The 24073-nt window shown below is 54.5% G+C and overlaps 4 protein-coding genes across 4 annotated transcripts in view; 3 read left to right on the top strand and 1 right to left on the bottom strand.

Annotated features, from left to right (window-relative positions):
• Nucleotides 1-5184, bottom strand: part of VOLCADRAFT_116887 (uncharacterized protein) — a gene marked incomplete at both ends in the record, with an annotated part of 13054 nt that extends 7870 nt beyond the window's left edge. Inside the window, 6 exons of the mRNA XM_002948443.1 lie at nt 87-173; nt 927-1160; nt 1423-1587; nt 1915-2086; nt 4198-4307; nt 4864-5184. Of these exons, the coding sequence (XP_002948489.1) occupies nt 87-173; nt 927-1160; nt 1423-1587; nt 1915-2086; nt 4198-4307; nt 4864-5184 (1089 nt within the window). The remainder of the gene's footprint in view (nt 1-86; nt 174-926; nt 1161-1422; nt 1588-1914; nt 2087-4197; nt 4308-4863) is intronic.
• A 1054-nt stretch (nt 5185-6238) lies between these two features.
• VOLCADRAFT_88900 (uncharacterized protein) lies at nt 6239-8992 on the top strand (the record flags this gene model as incomplete). Its single annotated transcript, XM_002948572.1, has 5 exons — nt 6239-6304; nt 6528-6799; nt 6876-6966; nt 7316-8032; nt 8723-8992. 5 exons carry the CDS (start codon nt 6239-6241, stop codon nt 8990-8992), a joined length of 1416 nt encoding a protein of 471 aa, XP_002948618.1.
• Nucleotides 8993-12891: 3899 nt separating this feature from the next.
• Nucleotides 12892-16859, top strand: VOLCADRAFT_88899 (uncharacterized protein; the record flags this gene model as incomplete). Its single annotated transcript, XM_002948571.1, has 7 exons — nt 12892-12897; nt 13417-13521; nt 14588-14713; nt 15357-15485; nt 16013-16169; nt 16589-16626; nt 16794-16859. 7 exons carry the CDS (start codon nt 12892-12894, stop codon nt 16857-16859), a joined length of 627 nt encoding a protein of 208 aa, XP_002948617.1.
• Nucleotides 16860-17215: 356 nt separating this feature from the next.
• On the top strand, nt 17216-21931 carry VOLCADRAFT_88898 (uncharacterized protein; the record flags this gene model as incomplete). Its single annotated transcript, XM_002948570.1, has 3 exons — nt 17216-17333; nt 18090-20785; nt 21197-21931. 3 exons carry the CDS (start codon nt 17216-17218, stop codon nt 21929-21931), a joined length of 3549 nt encoding a protein of 1182 aa, XP_002948616.1.
• Between the last annotated feature and the right edge of the window lie 2142 nt (nt 21932-24073).

The raw sequence follows: 24073 nt of genomic DNA, 5'->3' as shown, positions 1-24073 counted from the left end.
CCATCGTCGTTCTTCCCCTCCGCCTCCGCCCCCTCCTCCGCTGCTGTCATCGCGTCCCAGGCTGCATCCACAGCCCTGCGATAGACCTGAGTGGTCAGCGCCACGTACTCGGGGCCCTTCAGTCGGCCCTCGATCTTGAAGCAGCTGACTCCCGCCGAGATGAGGTCGGGGACCTGACAGCCCCCAGGGGGGAGGTAAAAAAAGGGGGGGAGGTAAAAAAAGGGGGGAGGTAAGGGGGAGGTAAAAAAAAGGGGGGAGGTAAGGGGGAGGTAAAAAAAAGGGGGAGGTAAGGGGGAGGTAAAAAAAAGGGGGGAGGTAAGGGGGAGGTAAAAAAAGGGGGAAGACGAACCACGAACGAGTGAAGCTGCTGTCAAGGAAAGAGTGTACAAGAAGCAGGACTAAGAGGTAAGGAGGGGGGTTGAAAGGAGGGTTGAAAGGAGGGTTGAAAGAGGGGGGCTGGAAGAGGGAGGAAAGGGAAACTTCGGCGACACGCAGGCAAGGCTTCTGGTGCGCACGCGGGTGAGCCGGGAGGACAGGAGAGGCAGAGGGGAGAGGAGGACACCGAATACGAACAGGAAGACCCAACGATAAGACTTGACTGCACACCCCACGACCAACACCCCGTCCCTTCCGTTCCCTTTCTCCCTCTGCCTCCCTTCTACAGACCCTCCTTACCTACCTACCTGGGCGCAGTTGGCGCTTTACACGTCGGCCATTGCTTTCTTGCCTTTGGCATCATAAAAATACCTCCCTCCCCCTCCCTCCCTCCCCCTCCCTCCCTCCCTCTCTTCCACCCTCCCTCTCTTCCACCCTCCCTCTCTTCCACCCTCCCCCTCTCCCTCCCTCCCTCTCCCTCCCTCCCTCTCCCTCCCTCCCTCTCTCCCTCCCTCCCCCTCCCCCTCTCCGTCCTCCACCCGCCTACCCACCTGCTCAACGGCCATCAGGTCCTGAGGACTCAACAAATATTGGATGTCGCCAAGCTCCCGCAACACCCCGTCCACAAGCAAGCCGTACGGCAGCCGACACGCCTGCGCACACTGGCCGCGATTGGCAGAGCGGCCTCCCCAGGCCTCGCTGCTAAAGCACTGGCCGCTGTACGACACGCACAGAGCGCCGTGTACGAACGCCTCCACTTCCGTACCAGGCACACCGTCATGAACCTGCGGCGAAGGGGAACAGCGGGTGAAGGGGGAGAAGGTGGTAAAGAGGAAGTGGGACATCAAGTGTGAGTGTGCGTGTATGTGTTGTGCGTGAAGGTAACGCACGAAACATTGTGCAAAATTGAATGAAAGGTAGAGCAAAGAGAACCTATAAATCGTCTCCAGGGGGAAAAACATCCGAAAACCCTAAACTCCGACCTCCCAGAGGGCCCTCCCCTCCCATCCCATCCCCCTCCCCTCCCCTTCCCTCCCCCGGCAGCACCTTGGCGATCTCCCGCACGCTCAGCTCCCGAGCCACCACCACGCGCTCCACCCCCAGCTCCGAAACCCAGGCCGCCCCCTCCGCACTGGTGACGCTCATCTGAGTGCTGCCGTGCACCGGCAGGCAGGGGGCTACACGCCTCATCAGCTCTACTACGCCCCAGTCCTGTTCGTTAGTTGATCAGTTAGTTAGTTGGTTGGTCAGTTGGGGCTTAACTAGGCAACAACGGGTAGCGGGGAGATGCTGCAGGCGTGTGGTAAGCAAAGGAGCTATGAGTGGGCGGGGGCTCAGGCCGCGAGCAAACCGAACACGCACTGAGCAATATATGCAAACGTGGCGCTAAGCAGTCGCTGCTGCGCCGCGCGCGGCGCTTAAGACAGCGGGGCGCGGAGCAAAATGCACTGGATCACCTTTTGGATCGCCTGTATTCCTACAACAAAGAGTACGGCGGTGGCCGTGCAAAAGTGTTTGCCACCGTACAGCATGCCGTACCTGTACGATGACAGCGTCGACGCCGGCGGCCGCCATTGCACGGATGCGTTCTTCCACCGCGGGGAGCTCCTCATCGAACACGAGAACGTTGAATGTGACGAAGCCTTTGACGCCACGGGCATGCAGGTACGACATGACGTCAGGTAGCTCGTCCAAACTGAAGTTAGCGGCGCTGCGAGCCGCGTGGCCGCGTCGGCAGGGCGAGACGCCACGGCAGGGCAGGGTCAGGGCAAGGAAGGGCGAGGCAAGGAAGGGCGAGGGCACAGGCGTCAAGGTAAAAGTCAAGGAATAGTCATTTCCGGATGGACTATGATAGATCGCTGAGGACGAGGAGGAGGGGACATTTCGGAGGAGGTTGCAAAGCCAATGCACAACAATTGCAACAACGACAACAACAACAACCCAACGTAGGGATAAAAGTGCTGAACACAAATGTAATCCCCACGGTTGGCAGGTTGCCTGTAAGTGGGTGTCACCATCCTCTTCAATCCATCTTAATAGATCTTCATAGTTCTTATAAATCTTCGTCACAACTTTACAATCTTAGTCATCATCATGGTTATAATAATAACAACAACAACAACTGCCAATGACTCATCAATAACCTTCACAATTGGCTTGCCCACCTAAAAGGTGGACAAGAACCTAGATGTTGGATGAAATGGACGAGCATGCTCGGACTGAGACACGTACTCTTTGCATAATACGGAAGGAATGCCGTAAAACAAGGCGCTGTGTTCGGGGCTTTGGCGCGGCGTTATTGAATAATATGGAAAGTATGGTAAAATGAAGAGCGCAGAAGTCCGAAAGATGTGCAGTGTAAAGGAGTGGCCGAGCATATGGCGGCTACAAAAGTTCTCATGACGCAGGCATACGGGATGTGACACCCGAAAAAATGGCAAAGGCAAGCGTCAAGTAAAAGAAGAAATAATAAAAAAGAACTAGCAATAATGCACGTTTTGTTCGAGAACTGCAGGAAGAGGAGTTGCGCATTAAAACCGGGCTGTGCGTCCGCAAAATTAATGAGCAAAGTATTCACGGTAAGGCGAGGAAGAGGAGGAGAGAATATAGGAAGAGGAGGAGAGAGTATAGGAAGAGGAGGAGAGAGTATAGGAAGAGGAGGAGAGAGTATAGGAAGAGGAGGAGAGAGTATAGGAAGAGGAGAGGAGACGCCTTCAGGGTAAGCAAGGTGCAGAAAGAGAGGAGGGAAAGGAGGGAGAGAAGAAAGGGGAGGGAGAGGAAAGGGAAGACATGAGGGTGAAGAGCACGTTCATGTTGCTTGTATTGCCGTGTTTGCCTTTTCCGACAACAAAGCTCAGAATCTCCCCCACACATCCCAGAAACCAGAAAACATGACAACGTGAAGCAGCAAGCGCAGAACATCGGCCAAAACGTCATATCAAACATAGAACCTTGTACTCGAATACTGCAGGTGGAGAAGTGTAAGGAGTTAATCGTTCATAATAGGAAGCACATCTGCAACGTTAATGTACAAATCGTCCACAAGGACACGAGGGATGTAATTGACATAAAAGATAGAAGGGAGAGGATGGAAGGAATGCGAGTAGGAAGAGAACGGGAGGGAGAGGGCAAAGGTGTTTGGGAAAAGGGACGCGAGAGAGCGGAGGGACAAAGGGACCAAAGGAGAGTGAGGGGGAAGTGGGGGAAAGGGATTCCGCATTCAGGGAAGGAAAAGATCGAAAAGATAGAAACAACAGAGGGTATGGAAGGAGAGAACAAAGGACGAGAGCACAATCCATCAATCAGCTTTGTTCCTTGTAAGCTTTCCACAGGTAATCGCACCTCATTCGACTCACCGTACTAATACAATTCATCAAAACTCCAATGCTGCAGCACCCTCAAGCGCACCCATTACAGACTAAGACAATTCCTATTTGGGCAAGCCGAAAAACGCGTAGCGTGTGGTTTTAATAACTATTTTAATAATCATACAACAACCCTAAGTTGACAGAAATTTTCCATAGTTCCGGTCGGCCCGGTGGTTTGATGCCGCATCCCGTTGGTCTCTACCCCTGGACTTTCTTCCAGCCCCAGCTACAGCATTCAAGGACCTGCTTAGACAACGTTTCACCACCGCAGGGGGGTGAATTGGGGTTCCAGCCCGTGAAGGTGTAAACCTTACACATCAGTGATCCACATCAGGGTGCTTTCCTCGTCTGCGCCATGTCTTCGAGGCCCTTTTTCATCTTCTTCTTGCCCTTTTCCCTCCTCTCGACCCCCTATCGTTCCCGCTGGTTCTCCCCCGAAGGTGACATCTCCTACCGCGCACGTGCGTTGAAGTCCTCCAGCCCAAAGTACACCGCATCCGCGCCGTTTTCCACCGCTGCGTGTAATTGCGGCCAGCCGCCCACTGGCGCAAGGACTTCGGGCTTCTGGCGGTGCGAATGGAGATGGCGCGGCTGCATCGCCAGCCCGCCGGTGCTGCTAGTGCCGGTTGCTGCTGCGGCGGCTGTGGCTGTAGCTGCTGCTACGGCGGCGGCGCCAGGTGCTGCGGCGGACATATTGGTGCTGCTGATGAGTGATGTTGCTGTTGTGGACGGCATGGCGGTGGGTGCAACGGTGGTGGATAGCATGTAGGACACCGAAGGGCCGTCGACTTGGGTGGTGTTTACGGTGGTAATGGTTTTGGAGGGGTTTAAGGAAGGCGATGCGTCCGTTGGGGCCTGCGAAAAGGGGATATGTGGGTTGAGAAGAGCAACGAGTAGCGGTAGGCGCGGTGCAGGGAAGGGATGCCAGGCGATGGGGATGAGCGCCCATGGAGTAAGGAAATTGGAAAAAAGAGAATGATGCAAGGGGGCTTTGGTGGCGGGGAGAAGGTGGCGTGTGCAAGGGAAGGGGGAAATGTGTCCCCACGAGCTGGGCGGCATACAAATGAATGCTTGTTCGGGGTCACGGCGCAGGTAAACGTCAGCGGCTTGGCGAACGAACCTTAAGACCTGTATACAGCTCCGGGTTCTTCCGCTTCTCCGGCGCATCGCCGGCACTGTAGCCCGCCACACGCTCGCCAAACGGCTGAGCTCTTCGCCGCTCTCCATGTCCGGCTTTGTTCGTAGAGTTGTGAAAGGAAGGTGGAGCTGCCTTGCTTTGACCGCTAATGGAACCATTTTCAAATCCACCAGGCGGCTCAACACCCAATTTCTTATCGGTCAATGGATGAACAGAAGGGACAGTCTTTTTAGTTCTTACTGATTTCTTTCCCGTGCCAATTGGATTTCGAGCATTGCGCAAATTAAAAATTTGTGGTTGCATATCGCAAGCCTATTGCATGCTCTCCGCAGCACGACTGAGCTTTACAGCATCGTAACAACATTTACGTGGAAGCGATTTGCATCTGAAGCGTGGCCCTCCAACCAGTCGTACTATTTATGACAAAGAGAATTTCAACATGTTTGAAGACAGTAAAATGAGCAAACAGCCAGGGCTGTTTGTATAGATTGATTATATTCACACTTGCCAGGTATGATGTTTGAACCACTGATGCATCTGCGCATTCAGGTATCCACCTCCGGCGTCGACTATCCGTCTGTAGTCTTGTCGTCTTTATCCGCACAGGACTTGCGCATTTGCCGGAATCCATGAATTATATGATGCGTAAATAGTAGTATAACATGATGATGTACCGTTACCGGTTGTGTTGGTGACACCACTCAGGCTGTCGGCATGCATGCCCGGCTAGTGTCGGGGAGAGGCCCTCGACATACCCGTTAGCGGTTTTAAAATTCATATCTTGTTAATTACCGACTTCTTGTACCGAAACCTTCGGCCACCTGCCCACACTGCTCTGCATCCGCCATCTCCAAGCACGCGTCAGCAGACCGGCTGCGTTCGGCAAGCACCGTAAGCCTTGCGACTTTTAGCGTAATTAATTATACCCTTAAGCCGATCAGTCGTGGAAATGTGAACAAAAATCTATCGGGAGGATGCGGAGAAATTGGCATGGCGGGTGGCCCAGAGGAAGCCGCAACTGCGTAACTCAGTCAGCCTTCCCTGGCCGCAACCACCGCCCGTGTGGACAATTGCATAAGTACCGAACATTAATAAGAATTACGGCGTCGGGTTATGGTGTGGAAGATGAAAACGAAAGGACATCAACGACCCTTGCAGGCAGGCAGCTGCCTGCCTGCAAGGGTCAGCTTAAGGGTAAGGCCAGCCTAATTAAGCACCATAATAATTAGGCTCTCTATCTACAAGGCAGTTTGTGCTTGGATACGTCCTGAAAGGGATTAGGACGCCGCTGCCGAGCAATGTGCAAAATGGCTATGGCCATGCGGACAGTTGCGTATGCATCCACGAATTGGGAATGATGTATTGCCGGATCGCCTGTCCCTTATCATGTCCACTTTTCATGCTGCTGGGGAAGCTGGTGATGGTGGGTAACTGGGATTGGCCGGGGTAAAGCTTGCCACGTGCCTTTTTCATCGCATGGAGCTACATACGGATCTCGGACTCGGCTGCTGGTTGATACGAGCTCTCTTTACCAGAACAGCTGCTAGCTGCCGTTGTTATTGTCCATTGATCAGCGGTGTGGATTTGGCGGCCTTTCTCTTGTAATCTTCAACTCATTTCGGTCATATCGGTCTTATCATCCGCAGCTCATTTCGTCAGAACTTCTGGTGTTGGTTGCTGTAGACATGCCGCCCTTTGACCATCTGCGCACGACCGCCGACTGCGACCGAGAGCTGGTCTCCTTCCCACCGCTTTCATCGGATGAACTGGACATATTGCAATGGGTAGAAGATCAGCTCCTGGCCATCGACGAGGGGTTGGTGACAGACCTCAGCCAGCAGGAGCAGCATCTGCCCACGCGGGCCTCGAAATCAGCCAAAGAGGCCCACACAGCCAAGATCAAGTCCATTAGGCGCAAGTATGAGGCTCAGCGTTCGAGGCTCCTTTGAGCCAACCCGACCGTCCCGGACCTGAAGACTCGTGATGCCGCTCAGCTCACGATCCAGGAGCGTAAACTTCAGCTCGTCTCCGGTGTGCCGCTTCAAGGCTGGCACCCCCTCCCAAATGTGGGCGAGGAGGACACAGGTGAGCTCCCCGTGTTGGACAACGCGGGACCGGGTGGCTCGGGTGGGCCGGGTCAGCTCGGTAGCGTCCAGGGCACCGTGGAGGGTGGAGCTCAGGGGGCTTGTGTTCCGGCGGGATCTGACCTTGAAACATTAGTCGACAACGGTGGGTACAACCAGCTGGCGTGGAGGATCATCGGCAACCTAGAGACGCAGCCCGCCCATGGTGCAGCTCCTACCCAGGCGGCCGCAGCCGCCTGGCCGGCACCCCACCCTCCAGTGGCCGTTCGACCTGAGGCCCCTCGCCAGGCTGGTGTTGTAGTAGTTCGGCATGCCCCCCCCCGCCGCACCCCTTCAACGCACCCCTCCAGCGCTCGCTGGGCCAAGCCACCACCGGAAGCCTGTTGGCAGCCGACCTGACCGCTGCCCCTGGCTTGCTGGGACCCTTCAGCGATATGCTCGGCCTCGCAGCAGACCGGGAGGACGTCCTGGACGCCGTGCCGGAGTGGGGATCAATGTTCAAGGCAGCAGGAGGACAGCGCCTGGCGTCCGACCAGTCAGCTTTCAACAGTCATGCAAACCGCGTCATCAACCACAACATTGCAGCCGCTCAGGCGGCTGCAATGGAGTTCGACGGGACACAGGACCCTGAAGCACAGGTGCAGCTGGCTGTGCAGGTGGTGCAGCACTACAAGACAGCATCCGAGGCGCAGCAGACCCAGAAGCAGCTCAACGACATGTCACAGCTGCTGCCCTACAGGGAGGTCATCCGCCTGGCAAAGGATGGGGACCCGTGCAAGACCTCCCTCGTCGCCTGCCTCGCTTCTCTCTCCTCCGAGCAGCGAGCGTACCTGGGCGCGGTGCTTACAGGACAGACTCAGTCGGCCAACTGGTCTGGCTCCATGCGGCCCTTCGCCGCCACGTTGGCCCCCGGGGGGGGCTTCCAAGAGAGCCCCGAGGACATCACGTGCCTAATCTGCAACCAGCAGGGCCACTGCTTTCGAACTGCCCACAACTCCAGGCCATGCCCAGGGACCAGCAGCAGGCAGCGATCAACAGGGCTTGGGCGCGCTTGCGGGCGGGCGCCCGTGGGGCACTGGCTTCAGTGTAGGTCGTGGAGGCGCCGGCCGCCGCTTGCCCCCTCCCTGGAATGCCACCCGAGCGGCCGGGGCCTGGGGGCATACCCATAAGGCGGCCGGCGCCCAACAACAAGTGGACGTCACTGCCCAATGTGAGTTCCAAAAGGGGCTGCTTGTGCACCCCGTCCCCGTTGGGCCTTGCTTAGTGCACCTGTCAGTGTTTTGGGGAGGGACTACCCCGCGTTGCCCTGTGTTGGGTCGTATCTGCCTTGTCCACGAGCCGGCGTTCGAGCTGCCCTCCCCGTCGGGCGATAGACGGGGCGTGCACCACGATATCAGCCCCCTCCTCGGGGATAAGGAGGCATCATGCTGACGTTTAGCCCAGTTGGAGGGCCCCCACACGCTGCGGGTTAGAGCTGCCCTCCCCGTCGGGCGATAGACGGGGCACTGTACTACTACGACGCCAGCCTGGTGAGGGGCCTCAGGTCGAACGGCCGCTGGAGGGTGGGGTGCCGGCCAGGCGGCTGCGGCCGCCTGGGTAGGAGCTGCACCGTGGGCGGGCTGCATCTCTAGGTTGCCGATGATCGTCCGCGCCAGCTGGTTGTACCCACCGTTGTCGACTAATGTTTCAGGGTCAGATCCCGCCGGAATGCGAGCCCCCTGAGCTCCACCCTCCACGGTGCCCTGGACACGACCGAGCTGACCCGGCCCACCCGAGCCACCCGGTCCCGCGTTGTCCAACGCGGGGAGCTTACCTGTGTCCTCCTCGCCCACATTTGGGAGGGGGTGCCAGCCTTGAAGCGGCACGCCGGAGACGAGCTGAAGTTTACGCTCCTGGATCGCGAGCCGAGCGGCATCGCGAGTCTTCAGGTCCGGGACGGTCGGGTTGGCTCGAAGGAGCCTCGAACGCTGAGCCTCATACTTGCGCCTAATGGACTCGATCTTGGCTGTGTGGGCCTCTTTGGCTGATTTCGAGGCCCGCGAGGGCAGATGCTGCTCCTGCTGGCTGAGGTCTGTCGCCAACGCCTCGTCGATGGCCAGGAGCTGATCTACCCGTTGCAATATGTCCAGTTCATCCGATGAAAGCGGTGGGAAGGAGACCAGCTCTCGGTCGCAGTCGGCGGTCGTGCGCAGATGGTCAAAGGGCGGCATGTCTACAGCAACCAACACCGGAAGAACTGACGAAATGAGCTGCGGATGATAAGACCGATATGACCGAAATGAGTTGAAGATTACAAGAGAAAGGCCGCCAAATCCACACCGCTGATCAATGGACAATAACAACGGCAGCTAGCAGCTGTTCTGGTAAAGAGAGCTCGTATCAACCAGCAGCCGAGTCCGAGATCACCCGGAAGATAATTCGACAAGACGAAACACCGCCGAGCAAACAGCAGTTCAAAATAACAACCAACTAACCGCACCGTACAACGCCGCTCTGACGCCCCTCTTCAAACCACATTTTCGGCTACGCCTAAAATAAGATGTTTTTTCCTTGTCTTGGGTGTCGTTTTGCGTATAGTAACGCAAAAAAAAGGTAATAAACAAACTTGCCATAAGGTCACACAGTTTTTTATTTAATCAGTCTCAGCAATTCGGAACGTGGATATGTGTTATACGATTTAGTGCGTCCTTAAGAGCGATATAGCTGCTGCCTTCTTCCCCCACCTGTAGGCAATAAGAGTGCCCGCCGTTGCTTATGACGTATGAGAGCAGAATCCGCTAGGTACCCCATGTGGATAATTTCCCACCAACGAAGATATGGCGTGACAAGACAACAGCACAGGCGGTTGGGCGTCGCGGCGGACTTTCAGGCAACAGTTGGGGGAACCCGGTTGCCGAAAACCTGTCACACAAACCCTAAGTTCCCCGTGCTACTCCAAAACTCTCCCAGAGCTGGGTTTTTTACCGTTTCCGCGATCCTGCGCCCGGGGCTAAGTGACCATCAGCGTCCTTCAACTTCGAGTTCAGGTCTTCCAGGTCCTTCAGGTCCTTGAATTGATGAAATGCTGCTGGCAATACTTGCAATAGCCCCACCGCAGTGGTTTACTAACGGGCGCCCAAACCGCTCATACCTCCGGAACACAGCTAGACCAGTCCGTGCCCGTCCCCCGTCGCGTGTGCTCGAGAGATGGCTAGCGCAAGTTTCTTAAACCCTGCCCGCCCCCCCCGAACGGAGAATCGGGTGAGAGACCGAGCTTTATAATAGGACCTTGCGCCTTAGTGGGTAGGGGTAAGGTCTGGACAGGGTTTCCAGGTTGCCTCTGTCTTAGTGAACCCTCACCCCAAGAGCCAGACCTGGCCGGAGATGGAGAGGAGTCTTGTTGTGTGTTTCAGGCTCAGTGCGCAAACTCGCGTGACGGAGCCGCGACTCCTGAAAGCGTGCGTGCATGCGACGCCTCCTCTTCCCCCCCCTGGAGTAGGAGAGCGGAGCTAGCGGACCTGCGGCTCTCGGCTGCTTAGGAGGGGCCCTCCGCCGTTTGAACTCGTTTGGTTCTCTAGTGGAGATGATAACATTCATCAAGCTAATGAAACAAATTTAGAAACATGCACGTTTTTGTTACTCTACCTTTAGATAAGAGCCCAGACCAGGGCGGTGCGAATCCGTCGTGTGACCAAAAATACCTTCATCCGTGACTGTTAATCCAGTGGAAACACCCCCTTATCGGTTTCTTACAACATTACGGGCTAATATTAGTTCGCTTTGGTTTCCACACCCCCTCCCAAAACGTGTAGCCAGCAACACACATGCAGCTATCTTGATGACTTGACGTGTAGATCTTCAGAGCTATTTGTGTCTTGGGCCGTACAGCCGGTATGTGGTGATGCTGCTTTCATGTTGAGCGTGATCATTGGCAGCCAGTGTGCAGGCAAACCGTTGGTTTCCCACTCCAGCGAAACACACGAGAGACGAGCTTGTCGGCCGCTCGTGCGCCGCGCAGCCGCCTGGGAGAGATACTGTAACTTCACACGCAAGTGATTCAGAACTAGTCGTGAGGTTTTGGAATGCATGTCCACATGTGTGGCAAAATTCATCGTCCTCATCGGTGTCCGAACCCTCACCCGATGGTGCATCCTCCTCACCCACGGCATTCACATCATCATGTATACGGTTAGTATAGAAATACTCTTCTACGTGACCTTCATCTTGATTAGGCCGCATGTGGAGCAAGGGCACATGTTCTTTGGTGGCGGCGTTTTCCGCAGTTTCTTTATGTGCCTTCGCTACTATTTCTGTCTTCTTAAGGGCAGGTTTTGTTTTCGATGGCTTCTGGGCTACGGGCAAGTAATTGTTGATACCGCTATACATGACAGCACAACTACGGCCCAGTATACTTGAATAACATTTCTTTATACTGGAGGACAGCACAGGGGTATGGATTACAGAGAAGGAACGGTTCGGGGAGTACGTTTTGAACCGTCGTTCATCATTACACCTAATAAGCTTGCAGCTTTTACAGCATCAGAATGTTTTGGAGCTGCTGAAAAAGTACCAAACAAAGTTGCAAATTGTTGCGATTTTGACGGGGAGGGTTTACGTTCCCCGTGTGAGGCCTTGCGCCGTTCGTTTTGGGGTCCCCGTTCCATGACTCTCACGTGCACGGGGACCGGTCCACAGCTCAAACACGATATAATGCAAATAGTTTGGATCCAGGTGATGTGTCGCCAGCGCCACCAAACGCAGCTCAATCCGTTATAAAGTAATTGGGCTGTGCTGGGCCTGAATTGGCCTGTCCGGGTGCCGAATTGGCCTGTCCGGGTGCCGAATTGGCCTAACAGGGTATTGAATTAGCCTGACAGGGTATCGAATTGACCTGTTCGGGGTGTCAAATTGGCCTGACAGGGTATCGAATTAGCGTGTTCAGGGTGTCGAATTGGCTGTCAAGTTGGCAGGATTGGCTCGGGCTGGCATCCAAAAGCACATGACTTTTAAGGAATTTACAGAAAACTTTGCAAGAGGACCGCTTACAAGTGCCTCATGTGCGTATTAGTTTCGATCCCACGACATGGAGTGGGAAAACTTGCACACCTGGTTACCGTACTCTGGCACTACTACTACTACGGGAGGCAAGCACTCAGGGCCACGACTGCATTACCCAGTCAAGTCAGCCACCGAGGTCCCACTGTTTTCCCACCACACTTCATCGGCAGTTCGTCCAGTTTATCCCACAACACTCGTATGCATGAATAGGTTCGGGTGGAAACAATTTACGGTACGAACCGCACAGCAAGGTGGGCTTCGGACGGCTTCGCAATCCCAGTCAGTTTCCAGCAGCAAACCTATCCTTAGTCCCACGCGCACCTAAAGTTAACAGCGAACATTTGTACCTTTGTTTTGGGAAGAATTTAAGGAACAGGATATGCAGGGTGAGAGTGAGCTGTCGTAGTCTTATGGAAGGCTGGTTTACAAGTTGAATATAAATTAAAATATTCTGAATTTTTTTATTTTGTTGTTTTTAGTGGCGAGCTTTTGATGACCTTTGCAGCTGGTAAAATCACTCGGGCAAGAAAGATCCTCATAAGTAGCCGGGACACAAAGGGAATCAGGAAGAAGAAAGAATATTTTATATGGCTTAGATACTGCCCTCGGATCGTTTCTTGTCTTATTGACACAACGCGTACGGAGCGAGTCCGCACGGGCAACGGCGTCGTACGTTTCTCCTAAACAACGACTGTCAGTACAAGACGGACGCCAAGGCACACAACCAAAGTATAATACAACCAAAAAATATTTAACATGCTTAAAAAAGCTCCCTGCACATATACAACGAGATCTTTAATGCGGTTGCTTACCGCATGTTAAGTAGGCGGTACCTCCGAACGCCTGCCCTTAGTCCACAAGCCAGAGGTTGTTCAAGAGATTTTATTGAATGCAGGTGCGCCGCTTATGCTTAAAATTGTCTAATATGGGCGTTTCACCGTCGTTCGTTCTGCGCCCTAAGACCGACTACGGCCCGCAAGCGCATAATATGTAACACCTTATTCCTGTTATTTATGCGTTATGTAATATACTCATCATACGCTCAATTTAAGCGGAGCATGCTTGCCTGCGACGAAGCGCTACCGGCTCGAAATTTACACCATTTGGTTTTAGCCATTGTATTTCCTACACATTCATTAAAGCTAAATTTTATCTTCCTGTCCAAAGCTACTTGTGCTCGAGCTGTCTTGTCGCCTACACCAGCCGGTTGAGCGTCAAGTACGCTCGCTCCCTCCATGCCGCTCGCGAGGAGAGCATTTAATCAATGACTTTGATTTTTTTCGACGAACGAGCTTTTCTCAGCTACGCAATATGCGTCAAAGTCTGACCGCGCGACTGTTAGGTCCAGAAAGTGCCTTTGTAGGAAACGTGTCATCGAAAACCTAAATCCCGCTCCCTGTTGATGTGACCGCAGAACTACGAGTACGTGTCAACAATCGGAGAAGGCGCCTATGGAGAAGTGTGGAAATGCCGGGACAAGAGCACCGGAGATCTGGTGGCTGTTAAGGGGTTCAAGCAGGTCAGCGGGCGCCCGGGGGATGCCGGTGGTGCCATGCATTGAACCGACTTTAACCCTGCCTATCCTAAAAAGACGGGGTTACTTAGTTACAAAACTAACTAGCAGCGGCCAATATTCTGGACAGTCTGGAGTTGGCGTTTAGTATGCGAGTAGTAGCGGGCCTCAGTAGGTTGCGCGGGCTATTTTTCAAGGGTTCCGCGCACACATACACACACGAGTGAGTGCGGGAGGGACGCCCGTAATGCCTGAGGAGGTTGGCCCATAGAAGGTGTCAGTTTTTGTCGTTATTGTGGCGCCGAGTGAGGGCGTAGACGTCCTCACCCGTCCTCGCCTGATGGGCTCGGTGCGCGCCCATGAGCACGCGATGTGCCGCCGCCTGGTCTCCCCAGCCTACCTCCGAGAGACATTAGGCTCAGCTTTGGGTGGAGGCTTCCGCTTTGAGAGGGACGCAGTTGGCGCTGCCCATTGCAAAGACGGTTTTTCCGGGTATTGAAGACGGAAATTCTCTTACAGGAAAAATGAGAAGGGCAAGCGAAAGTCGGGATGGAGACGCCTTATTTTTTTGTCCCCACAGCCATTTCTGAGTCGTAAGCGTGACTGCAGGCAGCACCTAACGCAAACTCCACATCCAAATATTTTTTTTAAGATTTATTTTACGTTTTTGATGACAAATTAACGCCGGGTCTGCGCGCTACGGCAGTAGACAGTACATGTCAGACGTCTGTTCGTTGTACGTCGCATATTCGTCGCGTCGTCAAGTGTGTTTCGTACCCGCGCGCACCCAAAATGAACGTAATCCTGTGCTTGAGCAATTGCTGCAGTGTCTCGCGCGTGCAAAGTGTGCGCCCGCGAGCTATCTAGCTGCGGCAAGCAACGTGTTTGCGAACGACTACTGTATGTACTGCTTGTCCCAGTTGCAGTGTCGCTCCGACTTTCCGCACGTGAGACATGTATGACCTAAGACCATTCACTAATTTAAATTTTTTCATGTGGACATCTTTTATCGTAACGAAAATGCTGCCGTGTCTATGCCGGGGCACGGATGATGGATTGCTACTGCTCGCAGGCGCACCAAGATAAAGTCATCCTCAATTTGGCGGTGCGTGAAGCAAAACTTCTGAGCCTAATCAAGCACCCCAACCTGGTCAAGTTACATGCTGCCTTCAGGTCGCGAAGCGGCAAAGTCTACCTGGTAGGTGCCACGTTCCTTGGAATTCTTCGCCCGCGTTCCCACCAGCTATTCCACAAAAAGAACATAACTATGCAAGTAAAGCTTTGCCGGGAAATTCTACCCACCGCACTTGGGCCCGCACGGACCGTTTCTGCGCCTTAAGCGGGTGTAGAATAGTGTAAACGTACGACAGCGCACGAAGACAAAGAGTTGCTGGCGGAGAAGGCAAAAAAAGAGAAACCTGCGGTTGAACGCGTAACGTCTGTTGAGTCAAAAATGCTCACTGTAATGTTGCTTCATTTATTGCGCAAATGCGTGTTTCGCGCGCGAATTCGAACCGGCAGCGAACGCCAGCGAGCCGTCCGTGCGCGCTTCTGCTTCACACGCCTTACACCGTTAGCACCTTCATTCACGATATTACTGACACATGCAATTCAGAATGCTGGTATCAGGATGCGGCACCCCAATGCCTCTCTATGCTGCGAATACGGTGCCATGAATGGAAAAAGCTCATGATCATAAACAATCTTTAAAATATTTTTATTTTTTTCTTTAACGCCCAATAATTACCACTAATTGTCTGCATATGCCTCTTGTTTTCCTAACCTATTCTTGATTTCACCGCCCTTCTGTACGTACGTACGTACAATTTCATATCGGCCAGGTTTTTGAGTACGTCAACTCAAGCGTCCATGACCACTTGGAGCGGTACCCTTGCGGCCTGCCTTCGATCCCAACCAAGATCCTATCTTGGCAATTGCTATCCGGTGCAGCATACCTACATGACAACAAGGTACGTCTATCGTACTCATGCCCATATGCCGTACATGATGTAGTGTGTGTACTAAGATACGATCACACGGCACCGTCCCCATTACACCTTTCCTGCACGTGCAAGGGTACAGGTCCAATTGTACGGAAATTGCAATACTCCGCAGTTGCGGTGCACGACGCTGCGCTCTCCTAAACTGCTAATGCTTCTCTAGTCTGCACGTATCGCACTTCTCCTCCTTGGGCTGGTTAACATACACACATAGAAATAGCCCCCCTTGTTTGTACTTGCCGTCCCTCCCTCTCTTCTCCCGTCTGTCAGTCAGTTTGTACGTCTGTCAGTCTGCGCATCCCGCCTGCTGGTGCTCCAAACTTCTAACCCTCATCCGGCGTCTGTCCTCCGCCATCAGCTTACCTGTCCGTCTGTCAGTCTGTCCGTCTGTCCATCTGTCTGTTTTTCGTCTGTCTGTTTTTCGTCTGCTGTCAATGCGTCGTCGTTAGCTTATCTGTCGATCTGTCTCCGTTCTTCTGTTTGCCTGTCGTCGGCAGATCTTACACCGAGATATTAAGCCAGCCAACATCCTCATCAGCAGCCAAGGAGTCGTAAAACTGTGCGACTTGGGTTTTGCGCGAGGCACCACGTGTGGGTTGCGAGAGATCCTGCCGCTCACGGCGTACATCACCACCAGATGGTACCGCGCCCCGGGTACGTACGTCGTACTCAGCTATGCTTTTTTCGTACTCCGCGCCATTGTGTCTTCTTTCGTCGTGTGTGGCCACCATGCCAAGATCTGATAAAGGCCACAATCACGGAAAATTGTACCGAACGGGCTTCGATGCGACGACGTACCGGGATGTATGCCGCCGGCTCTGGGCGGGAAGATCACCGTCGCTGGTACTCTTGTATGTAGTGTCTTAGTTAAGAATTTCGATAATATCCATGGTGTATCGTGCTCCAATATGTACGATCACGTACGGTGCTGCAGCACCAGCTGGTGTACTTGCCAGTATTAGAACTTTGGCCATTGCCGCCCGGAGAATATTTAAAAAATAAATAATAATGAAGCCAACATTCGCTTTTATATCCGTGTGAATATATTCATCTATTTGTTTATTTGCCCACAGAAGTCCTTATTGGAGGCCATTATGGACCAAGCGCTGACGTAAGTACTATCATACGATATCGGTGGTGATAATTAAAGTAATGCAGGGCAACGATGATGGAATGCAGATCTAGGTGGCCGCGAGTCCGTCCAATCGTCCTCGCAGCGTCGACGCTGCATTTCAGCCTCTACGCGCCTTTCCCCCTTCCTGTGTGTGGTTGTTACAGTGGGCTCCAGACTCCCGAAGAGTAGAGCCATCGGGCCAGCTGGCCGTGCACTGCAGTAGAGACTAATATACAAATATCCCTTCCTGGGTTAGGGTTGAGCCAGAAGACCGGCAACGTGCATATCCTACAGACATATCCTACCGCGCTCTCCTGCCAATAATAAATAAATAAAATAAAATAAGTCACGGGGAATGCAAGAATCACTAATGAACTCGTTGGTCTAAGCGATGCCTAAAAAGGCACATTAGGACACATGGCATCATTATTTGGCATTGCGTGTGCTTGTTTAAGCGATGCTTTGATTCCCGTGAGCTAGCACTACCACTAGCATGAGCATATTCCCCCGCGAAGCTTGCGGAGCAGTAAAGGGATGAGATCATCCACTCTTATCCAGAAAGACTAACCCAGACCAGTAAGTACAAATGTACGGCACATGCGTCCTATCACACGTGCACTTGTCTCCACCTGTAACAAATCAACAGGTTTGGAGTATCGGCTGCACCATTGCGGAGATCGCTACAGGCCGGCCCTTGTTCCCAGGTAGGTGTAGGGCTTGTCGTACCACACGTGCGGTGTTTCAGTGGTATGTACGACATGTACTGCGTGTACGACTTGTACGCCGCGTACAGCTTATGCTGTTGGAGCATTTATGCATATACTCACGCATTTACGACTGAGCGCACATGTACGACTTGATCTGTATCAGTTTAACTTGGCAAATAATCTAATAGCCTCCGTCTGTCTGCTGCAACTGCACTCTGCAGAACTTTCACTGCTTACACTCCGCTGACTGCACATGCGGCACTTTTACCATGAATATCCACATTTACACCATTAAAATCTATATGGGCATATCCAATCCGCACCTATAATGGCAGACCCATGTGCACACATACCCATACACGCACACACCCATACACGCACACACCCAAACATGCACACACCCACACCCAGAGAGAGCGGAGCTAGTGGACCTGCGGCTCTCGGCTGCTTAGGAGGGGGGAGAGGCCCCTCAACCCCCTCTCCCGTCCGCGGGAGAGAGCTTAGGCGATCTTTCCGTTGGGAATGGGCAGCAGTCCCTGTGGCCAGTGTCGTCAGGCCCGGTCAGATACTTGTAACGTTCACACCCTCACACCCACACCCACACACCCATACACCCACACACCCACACACCCATAACCACACACAGCTTTTACCTTCCATGGGCCCCCCGGCTTTTATGGACACCCTGCACGGACACCCCCGCACTTGTAACTTGCTAACGTCACACACACACACGCCGCCTCACGCGCACAGGAGAGTCCTCCATGGACCAGCTGTGGCGCATTCTCAGGTGCTTGGGTCCCTTACCGCCGCGACTAGCTTCCATCGCCGCGGTGAACCCGGCAGTGCGATGCTTTGTGGTCGCCCCGCCAACCGTACATAGGGCCCTCCGCCAACGCCTCCCAGAGCTAGATTCAAGACTCTTTCACCTGATAGAGGCCTGCTTGTGCCTGGAGCCCCTGCAGCGCCCAACGGTGCGTGACCTTCTACAATTTCCGTACTTTTGGGACGTGGCGCGGCAAATGGCAGGCACCCGTGCAGAGGCAGCGCTGCGGGATCTAGCGGCAGCGGCGGACGCGGCAGCAGTACTGCCGCCGCCGCCGCCGCCGCCGCCGAAAGTCGTCGCTGGCACCTATAGCCGCAGCGAGCCCCTAGCCGCGGCAACAGCGGCGGTTGGGCCACTGCAACCGCCACCGCTGCAAGATTCGTCTTTCAAAGTTGACGCCGCCGCCGTCGCCTGCGCCACGGCGGCACCTGCACAGCCGTACGGCAATTGCGCTGAAGAGAGCTTTAAGGAGGTGTTAGAGCCTCACTGCTGCGACGGCCCGACAAAAAAAGCATCTCCACTGCAGGCATACCAGCCGCGGAGGCTGGTGGTGCAGGCGCAACAAGAGCTGGGGATGCCGGTAGTCAGGCCACCGGCGGGGGTGGCAGAGCGGAAGGCAGAGGCCCAGCCGCCATCAAACGCGGCGGGAACACGACAACTCATGGAGCCGCCCAGCAGCACCAATACCAACATCAGCAACAACACCAGCACCAGCGCCAGCAACAACACCAGCACCAACATCAGCAAAAACATCAGCACCAACACCAACACCAACACCAGCACCAGCACCAGCGGCACTAACACCAGCAACAACATCAGCAACAACACCAGCATTAGCAGCACCAACACCAACACCAACACCAACACCAACACCAACACCATCACCAACACCAACACCATCACCAACACGAACACGAACACGAACACGAACACGAACACCAGCAACGACAACAACAACACCACCACCAACACCAACACTAATACCAACACTAATACCAAGCCATCTCAAAGTTCACAGTATGCGGATCTCACCCCAGCGACGTGTAGGAGCGCCTCAGCAACTACAACTGTGCTGCCGTACACAAGCCCGGCCGTTATGTACAGCGCTGCAGTACCGGTCGCCGTTCAGAGTATACCAGCTACTCCCGGCTCCGCCGAAAGTGCTACAGCCACGAGCAGCTGGCCCCCGATGCCACCACGGAAGGTGACCAGCGAGTCCGACGCAGTGTGCGCATGTAGTACGACGAGCAGTACGACACCCGAGAGCGCCAGCAGCGCAAGTATTGGTGATGGGGATGTCCCGGGAGAAGGTCTTGAAGTACGGCAAACGGAGCAGGATGCGACGGACGATGCGGGCGGCGGGAACGGTCGCGGAAGCGGCGGCGGCGGCGGCGGCGGCAATCGCCACAGCAGCACTAGCTTGCCACCGTACATCCGCGAAAGCTTAGAGCCTGCCAATGACCTTTCCGTGGAAGGCGCCGCCATTTGCAACGGCACCAGTCACCTCTTCCGTGCAGCACTGTCCAGCACAGACATCACGCCGCCTCCTTGTGCTGGGCAATTCACAATCATTAACGGAGGACCCTGTGGCGGCGGCGGCGGCGGCGGTGGCGGCGGCGGCGACGCTGCCGCCGCGCAGCGTGCATCCGCCTTGCATGGACAAGGCATTCCGCTAGTGAATACAATGTACGACAAAGCTGTCGCCACCGACATTGACGCGGTCCCATCGCAAGCTGATGACGCCGCCGCCGCAGCCGCGCCGGACGTCAGCACGGCTTCCGCTGCGGCGGGCATGGCACGCCAGAAACCCACCGTTGTCACCACCGCCAGCAATGCCCTCTTGTCAACTTCGTTCTTCACTGAGCCAGAGTGGAGCTTGCGGGCCGCTGCCACCGATCTGCTGGCCTGCGCCTCACCAACGATGGTCCGCGATACCAGCCTAACCTCCACGCCCACCTTCCACAGCCTTAGGCGCTTCTTGGTGAGTACGGCACAAAGCGGATTCTGGGAAGAGGCGTCGACACCCGCGGGATTGCCGCCGCCGCCGCCGCCGGCGGCGGCGCAGGCGCTGCGGCCGCAGGCGCCCGAGCTGCCGCCGCCGCTGCACCTCCGTCCTCGGGGCAGAGGTGCTGTTACGCCCTCCGCAGATTTGACCGCTGCTGCTGGCGGCGGTGCTGGTGATCGGTACGGCAACCCTGACGGACAACCGAGATTGGTGCGCGCGTGTACTACTATCACTACTCCAGAATGGGGAAGTGTATGCCCGACACTGCTTGAAGCGGAGGAGGGAGCCGTCTGTGGAAGCGATGCAAGCCGCGCGAGCAGCGGCTGCGTTGGCGTTGGTGGCGGACGTGTTATCAGCGTCCGTCGGCAGGTACTTCAGTCAGAAGGAAGCACAGTGGTGCCACAGCGGGCCCGCAGCCGTTTTGGCCGCGGCCTACGCCTAACTGCCGCCAAGTTGCTCCGGCTTTGGGGCCGTAGCAGTAACGCTGCGACAACAGCGAAGCTGGCGGAGGACGCGGCGGACACGAGGACGGTGGCGGAAGTAATCCAGGGTGGGCAGCAACAGCAGCAGCTGCAGGAGGAGGAGCTAGAGCGTCCGTCGGCGCCTAGCAATGGCTCGGTTGGGCGTCACGGTTGTAGGAACGCAGCCCCCAGGAAGAGCGCCAGCCAGCCTAACATGCCAGAGCTGCTGCAGCTGGCCACCGTCAGCAGCAGCAGCAGCAGGGGAGGCGGTGGCGGCGGCGGCGGCGGCAGCGGCAGCGGCACGCGGAGAACTCGATCCATTGCCGTACCGGGTCCCGGCGCCGCGCTGTTGTACTCCTCGCAAGTTTTTACTGGAGCTATGGGGATGGCAGCTCATCATCAGCCGCGCAACATGAGCCGTCTTGGGACTCGTACGACACGCTCTTCTGAGTTCCGTACGGATCTTACTCATCGCAACAAAGGAACCGGTCTCGCCAAGATGGCTTTATCGCTTCCCCTGGCGGGGGATGTCGCGCCGCCGCCGCCGCTGCCGCCGCCACCTCGGCAGGTAGATCCCGCCGCTGGCGGCTCTCCCAAATTATTAGCGACCGCGGCGTGCGGAAGTCCCAAGGCCCGTCTCGCGCCGACCTCTGCTCTTGCTGATACCTCTACCGCCTGCATGCACAAGAGCAAGACTGCAAGCTTACCTGGTCCGCTACCTGCTGTACATGTGGAACCTGACCCGCAAACGACCCGCGGGTCTGTAGTAACCCCGGCAGGATTGTACGGAAGGAGCTCCATCCGTGCGGGCTCCTCAAGCATTGACTTCGCCAATAAAGCTGCAATAATCCATCCGGAATCTGGCGCCGCCGCAGGCAGTAGCAGCAGCATTTACCACAACACTGTACGGCAAGTTGCAGTAGCAGGTAACAGCGGCAGTTTATCACTATTGCCTCAGCCTGCGTCGGTTTTCGCACCGGCAGTGGCGGAGGCAGCAGCAGAGGCGACGGCGGTCACCATTTTCCGTCTTAGCAACACCACTGTTGTTGGTAGCAACGGACTCCCGGGAAGCGATTTCGCAGCGAACGACGGCGGCGCCGCCGCCGGCGCGGCACTGTCTGCAGCCATGCTGCCGGACGATTCTGCTTTGGAAGTTACAGTTTCAGCAACGATAATAACTGCTGTCGCCGTCAACAAAAGTGCGAAGACAAAGGCCGGCAACAAAACCTCTCGCATTTCGTTTTCGCGACTGGCGGCCATATTCGGTTTTGGTCACGTGGCTCCAGCGGAAAGCATCGCTTGACATCGTATGAGCACTCATAATTTGGCTAACTAGCCAAATTGTGAATTTAAATTTCGCTCAGTACGTAATTGTTTCGGTGCAATAGCCTCTGCACATTCTGCCGTGCGTGTTATGTATGGACGGCGGGTTTTACATATCCGCAGTACTTTATATTGGTGATGTGTAGTTGACAAGGTTTGACATAGAAGGGCGTGTGGGTATTGTTGCGAGCAAATAATTAAAGCGCTACTCCAAAGTATTAGGGAGGATGCTGTGGAATGATCTACGTAGTCGTCGTCGTATGTGTGCTCCTGCTACCCGTAATTAAAAGGCGTAAGTACGATGATTGCATTTCACTCTGCTAAGCAACCGAATTCTCGCAAGTTTTATGATTTCTGGATGTATGTTCTGATGGATGTGCGGCTGATCTGCTGCTGTTGCGCATTGCTGAGCTTTGTTAGCGGAAGGCCAACCAACCAGCCAACCAGCCAGCCAGCCAGCCGTAGACAGGTGGTTGATGTACGATAAGCTTGCAAAAAAACTAGCCACGTAAGCCAACGGTTAGGCCACCTGGATGCGATTGAGAAGAACAATTTTACCCTCTTATTCGGTTAAAAATTTGGACGAGTGCGTGGACGAGCGCATGGACGAGCAATGAACGAAGCTCTCATTGACAAGTAATACTAAGCTTTAGTTGCATTTCTGAGAGAAGCAATCCTCCATTGCCCTCCAATGACTTACTATTAAGCAGCCGGCCGGAGAGACGGAAGGAAGGATACATACAAGCAGAGGCACAGCTTTTTTTATTTTAATTTCTTGGTACGTGTCTAGTTCATTCTGCCGCTTTCCAGGCGTGCGAGGCCTTTAAGAAATGCGTGCATCAGCGCGCGATGGTCTTCTTGTTAGTTCCAGCTTACGTACGGACATTACTGTACGTATTACTGTACGTATGCTTGTATGTGCACGAATTTGTTAACGTACGGAGCGTGCTAATCGATGAATGCGCATGCATGCACGTGTGTGAACGGAAATTATTATTCGTTATTCGAGACGCTGCGGGAGCTAGATGACTCATCACGTACATGCATATGCGAGAGAGAATGGGAAGGAGAGAGAGGAGAGAGAGTTTGTAATGGAAGGCGGCCGTGACATCAAGAATATATAGAGTTGCAGGTGTCGGTGTGCATGCATGCATGGAGGAGAGAGTATGCATGCTCTCATGCATATGCATGATGAGATATGTAGCGATATGCATGTCATGATGTGTGGTTACCTAGCCACCACACCGCACGTGCATATATATTATATGTGTGTGTTTGCGCGTGTGTGTGTGCGCGTGTGTGTATGTGTGTGTATGTCATTGCGCTCCAGCAGGACATACATACAGGAGCATCTCGAGATCGTCTCTCCGGCGTGCTTCATCTGGCGTGCTTGCTTGCTTGCTAGGTTAGCTAGCGAGAGTTCGTTGGGGGAGAGTCCATTTTTAAAGGAAGGTCAGCTGATGATGATGAGAGTGAGTTCATCGAAAAGCATTATATCACACTTTAAGTAGTCGTCGGGCGGTGCGCAGCATTTTGTTTAGGGTTGTTAAGGGCTTTACATTCAAGTCTGTCTGTCTGTCTGTCTGTCTGTCTGTCTGTCTGTCTGTCTGTCTGTCTGTCTGTCTGTCACAGAAAGCAATACTGCCTTGCGACTAATATTTCGCGCATCGGTAGGTTGCTGCTGTCAGCAGCGAACGTGCGGCAGCAGCAGGCGCTTGCGTGCATGGATGGTGGTCATATCGTGGATGGTTTGTTAGCTTAGCTGGGCTGATGCAGCTGGCTCGCTGCGCGGCCGCAGAAGAGTGCAATCGAAGCGGCGGCGGGAGTGGGCGGTAAAATCATTCTATTCTAAATGTTTTTTACCTTCCTGACATGCGTATAGTAAATGCGCAGCAACAGGAGAGAAACAATGTATATGCACATTACGGATGCAACATGCCGTCGCCGCCGCCGCTCGACGGTAGTTATTGAGCCTTATATCGAGCGAGCGACATCTGTCGATTGAACAGAGTGGGCGCCATGTTTATGCGTGGGTCGACGTCTTCATACGACTTCCACTTAGAACCCTTCCACTTAGAACCCTTCCACTTAGAACCCTTAAACCCGTCCATGACCAAGTCAC

This window comes from Volvox carteri (assembly GCF_000143455.1).
Source record: "Volvox carteri f. nagariensis unplaced genomic scaffold VOLCAscaffold_10, whole genome shotgun sequence".
NCBI lineage: Eukaryota > Viridiplantae > Chlorophyta > Chlorophyceae > Chlamydomonadales > Volvocaceae > Volvox > Volvox carteri.
Note: the sequence above shows the minus strand (reverse complement) of the source record. Positions and strands in the feature narration are given on the sequence as shown.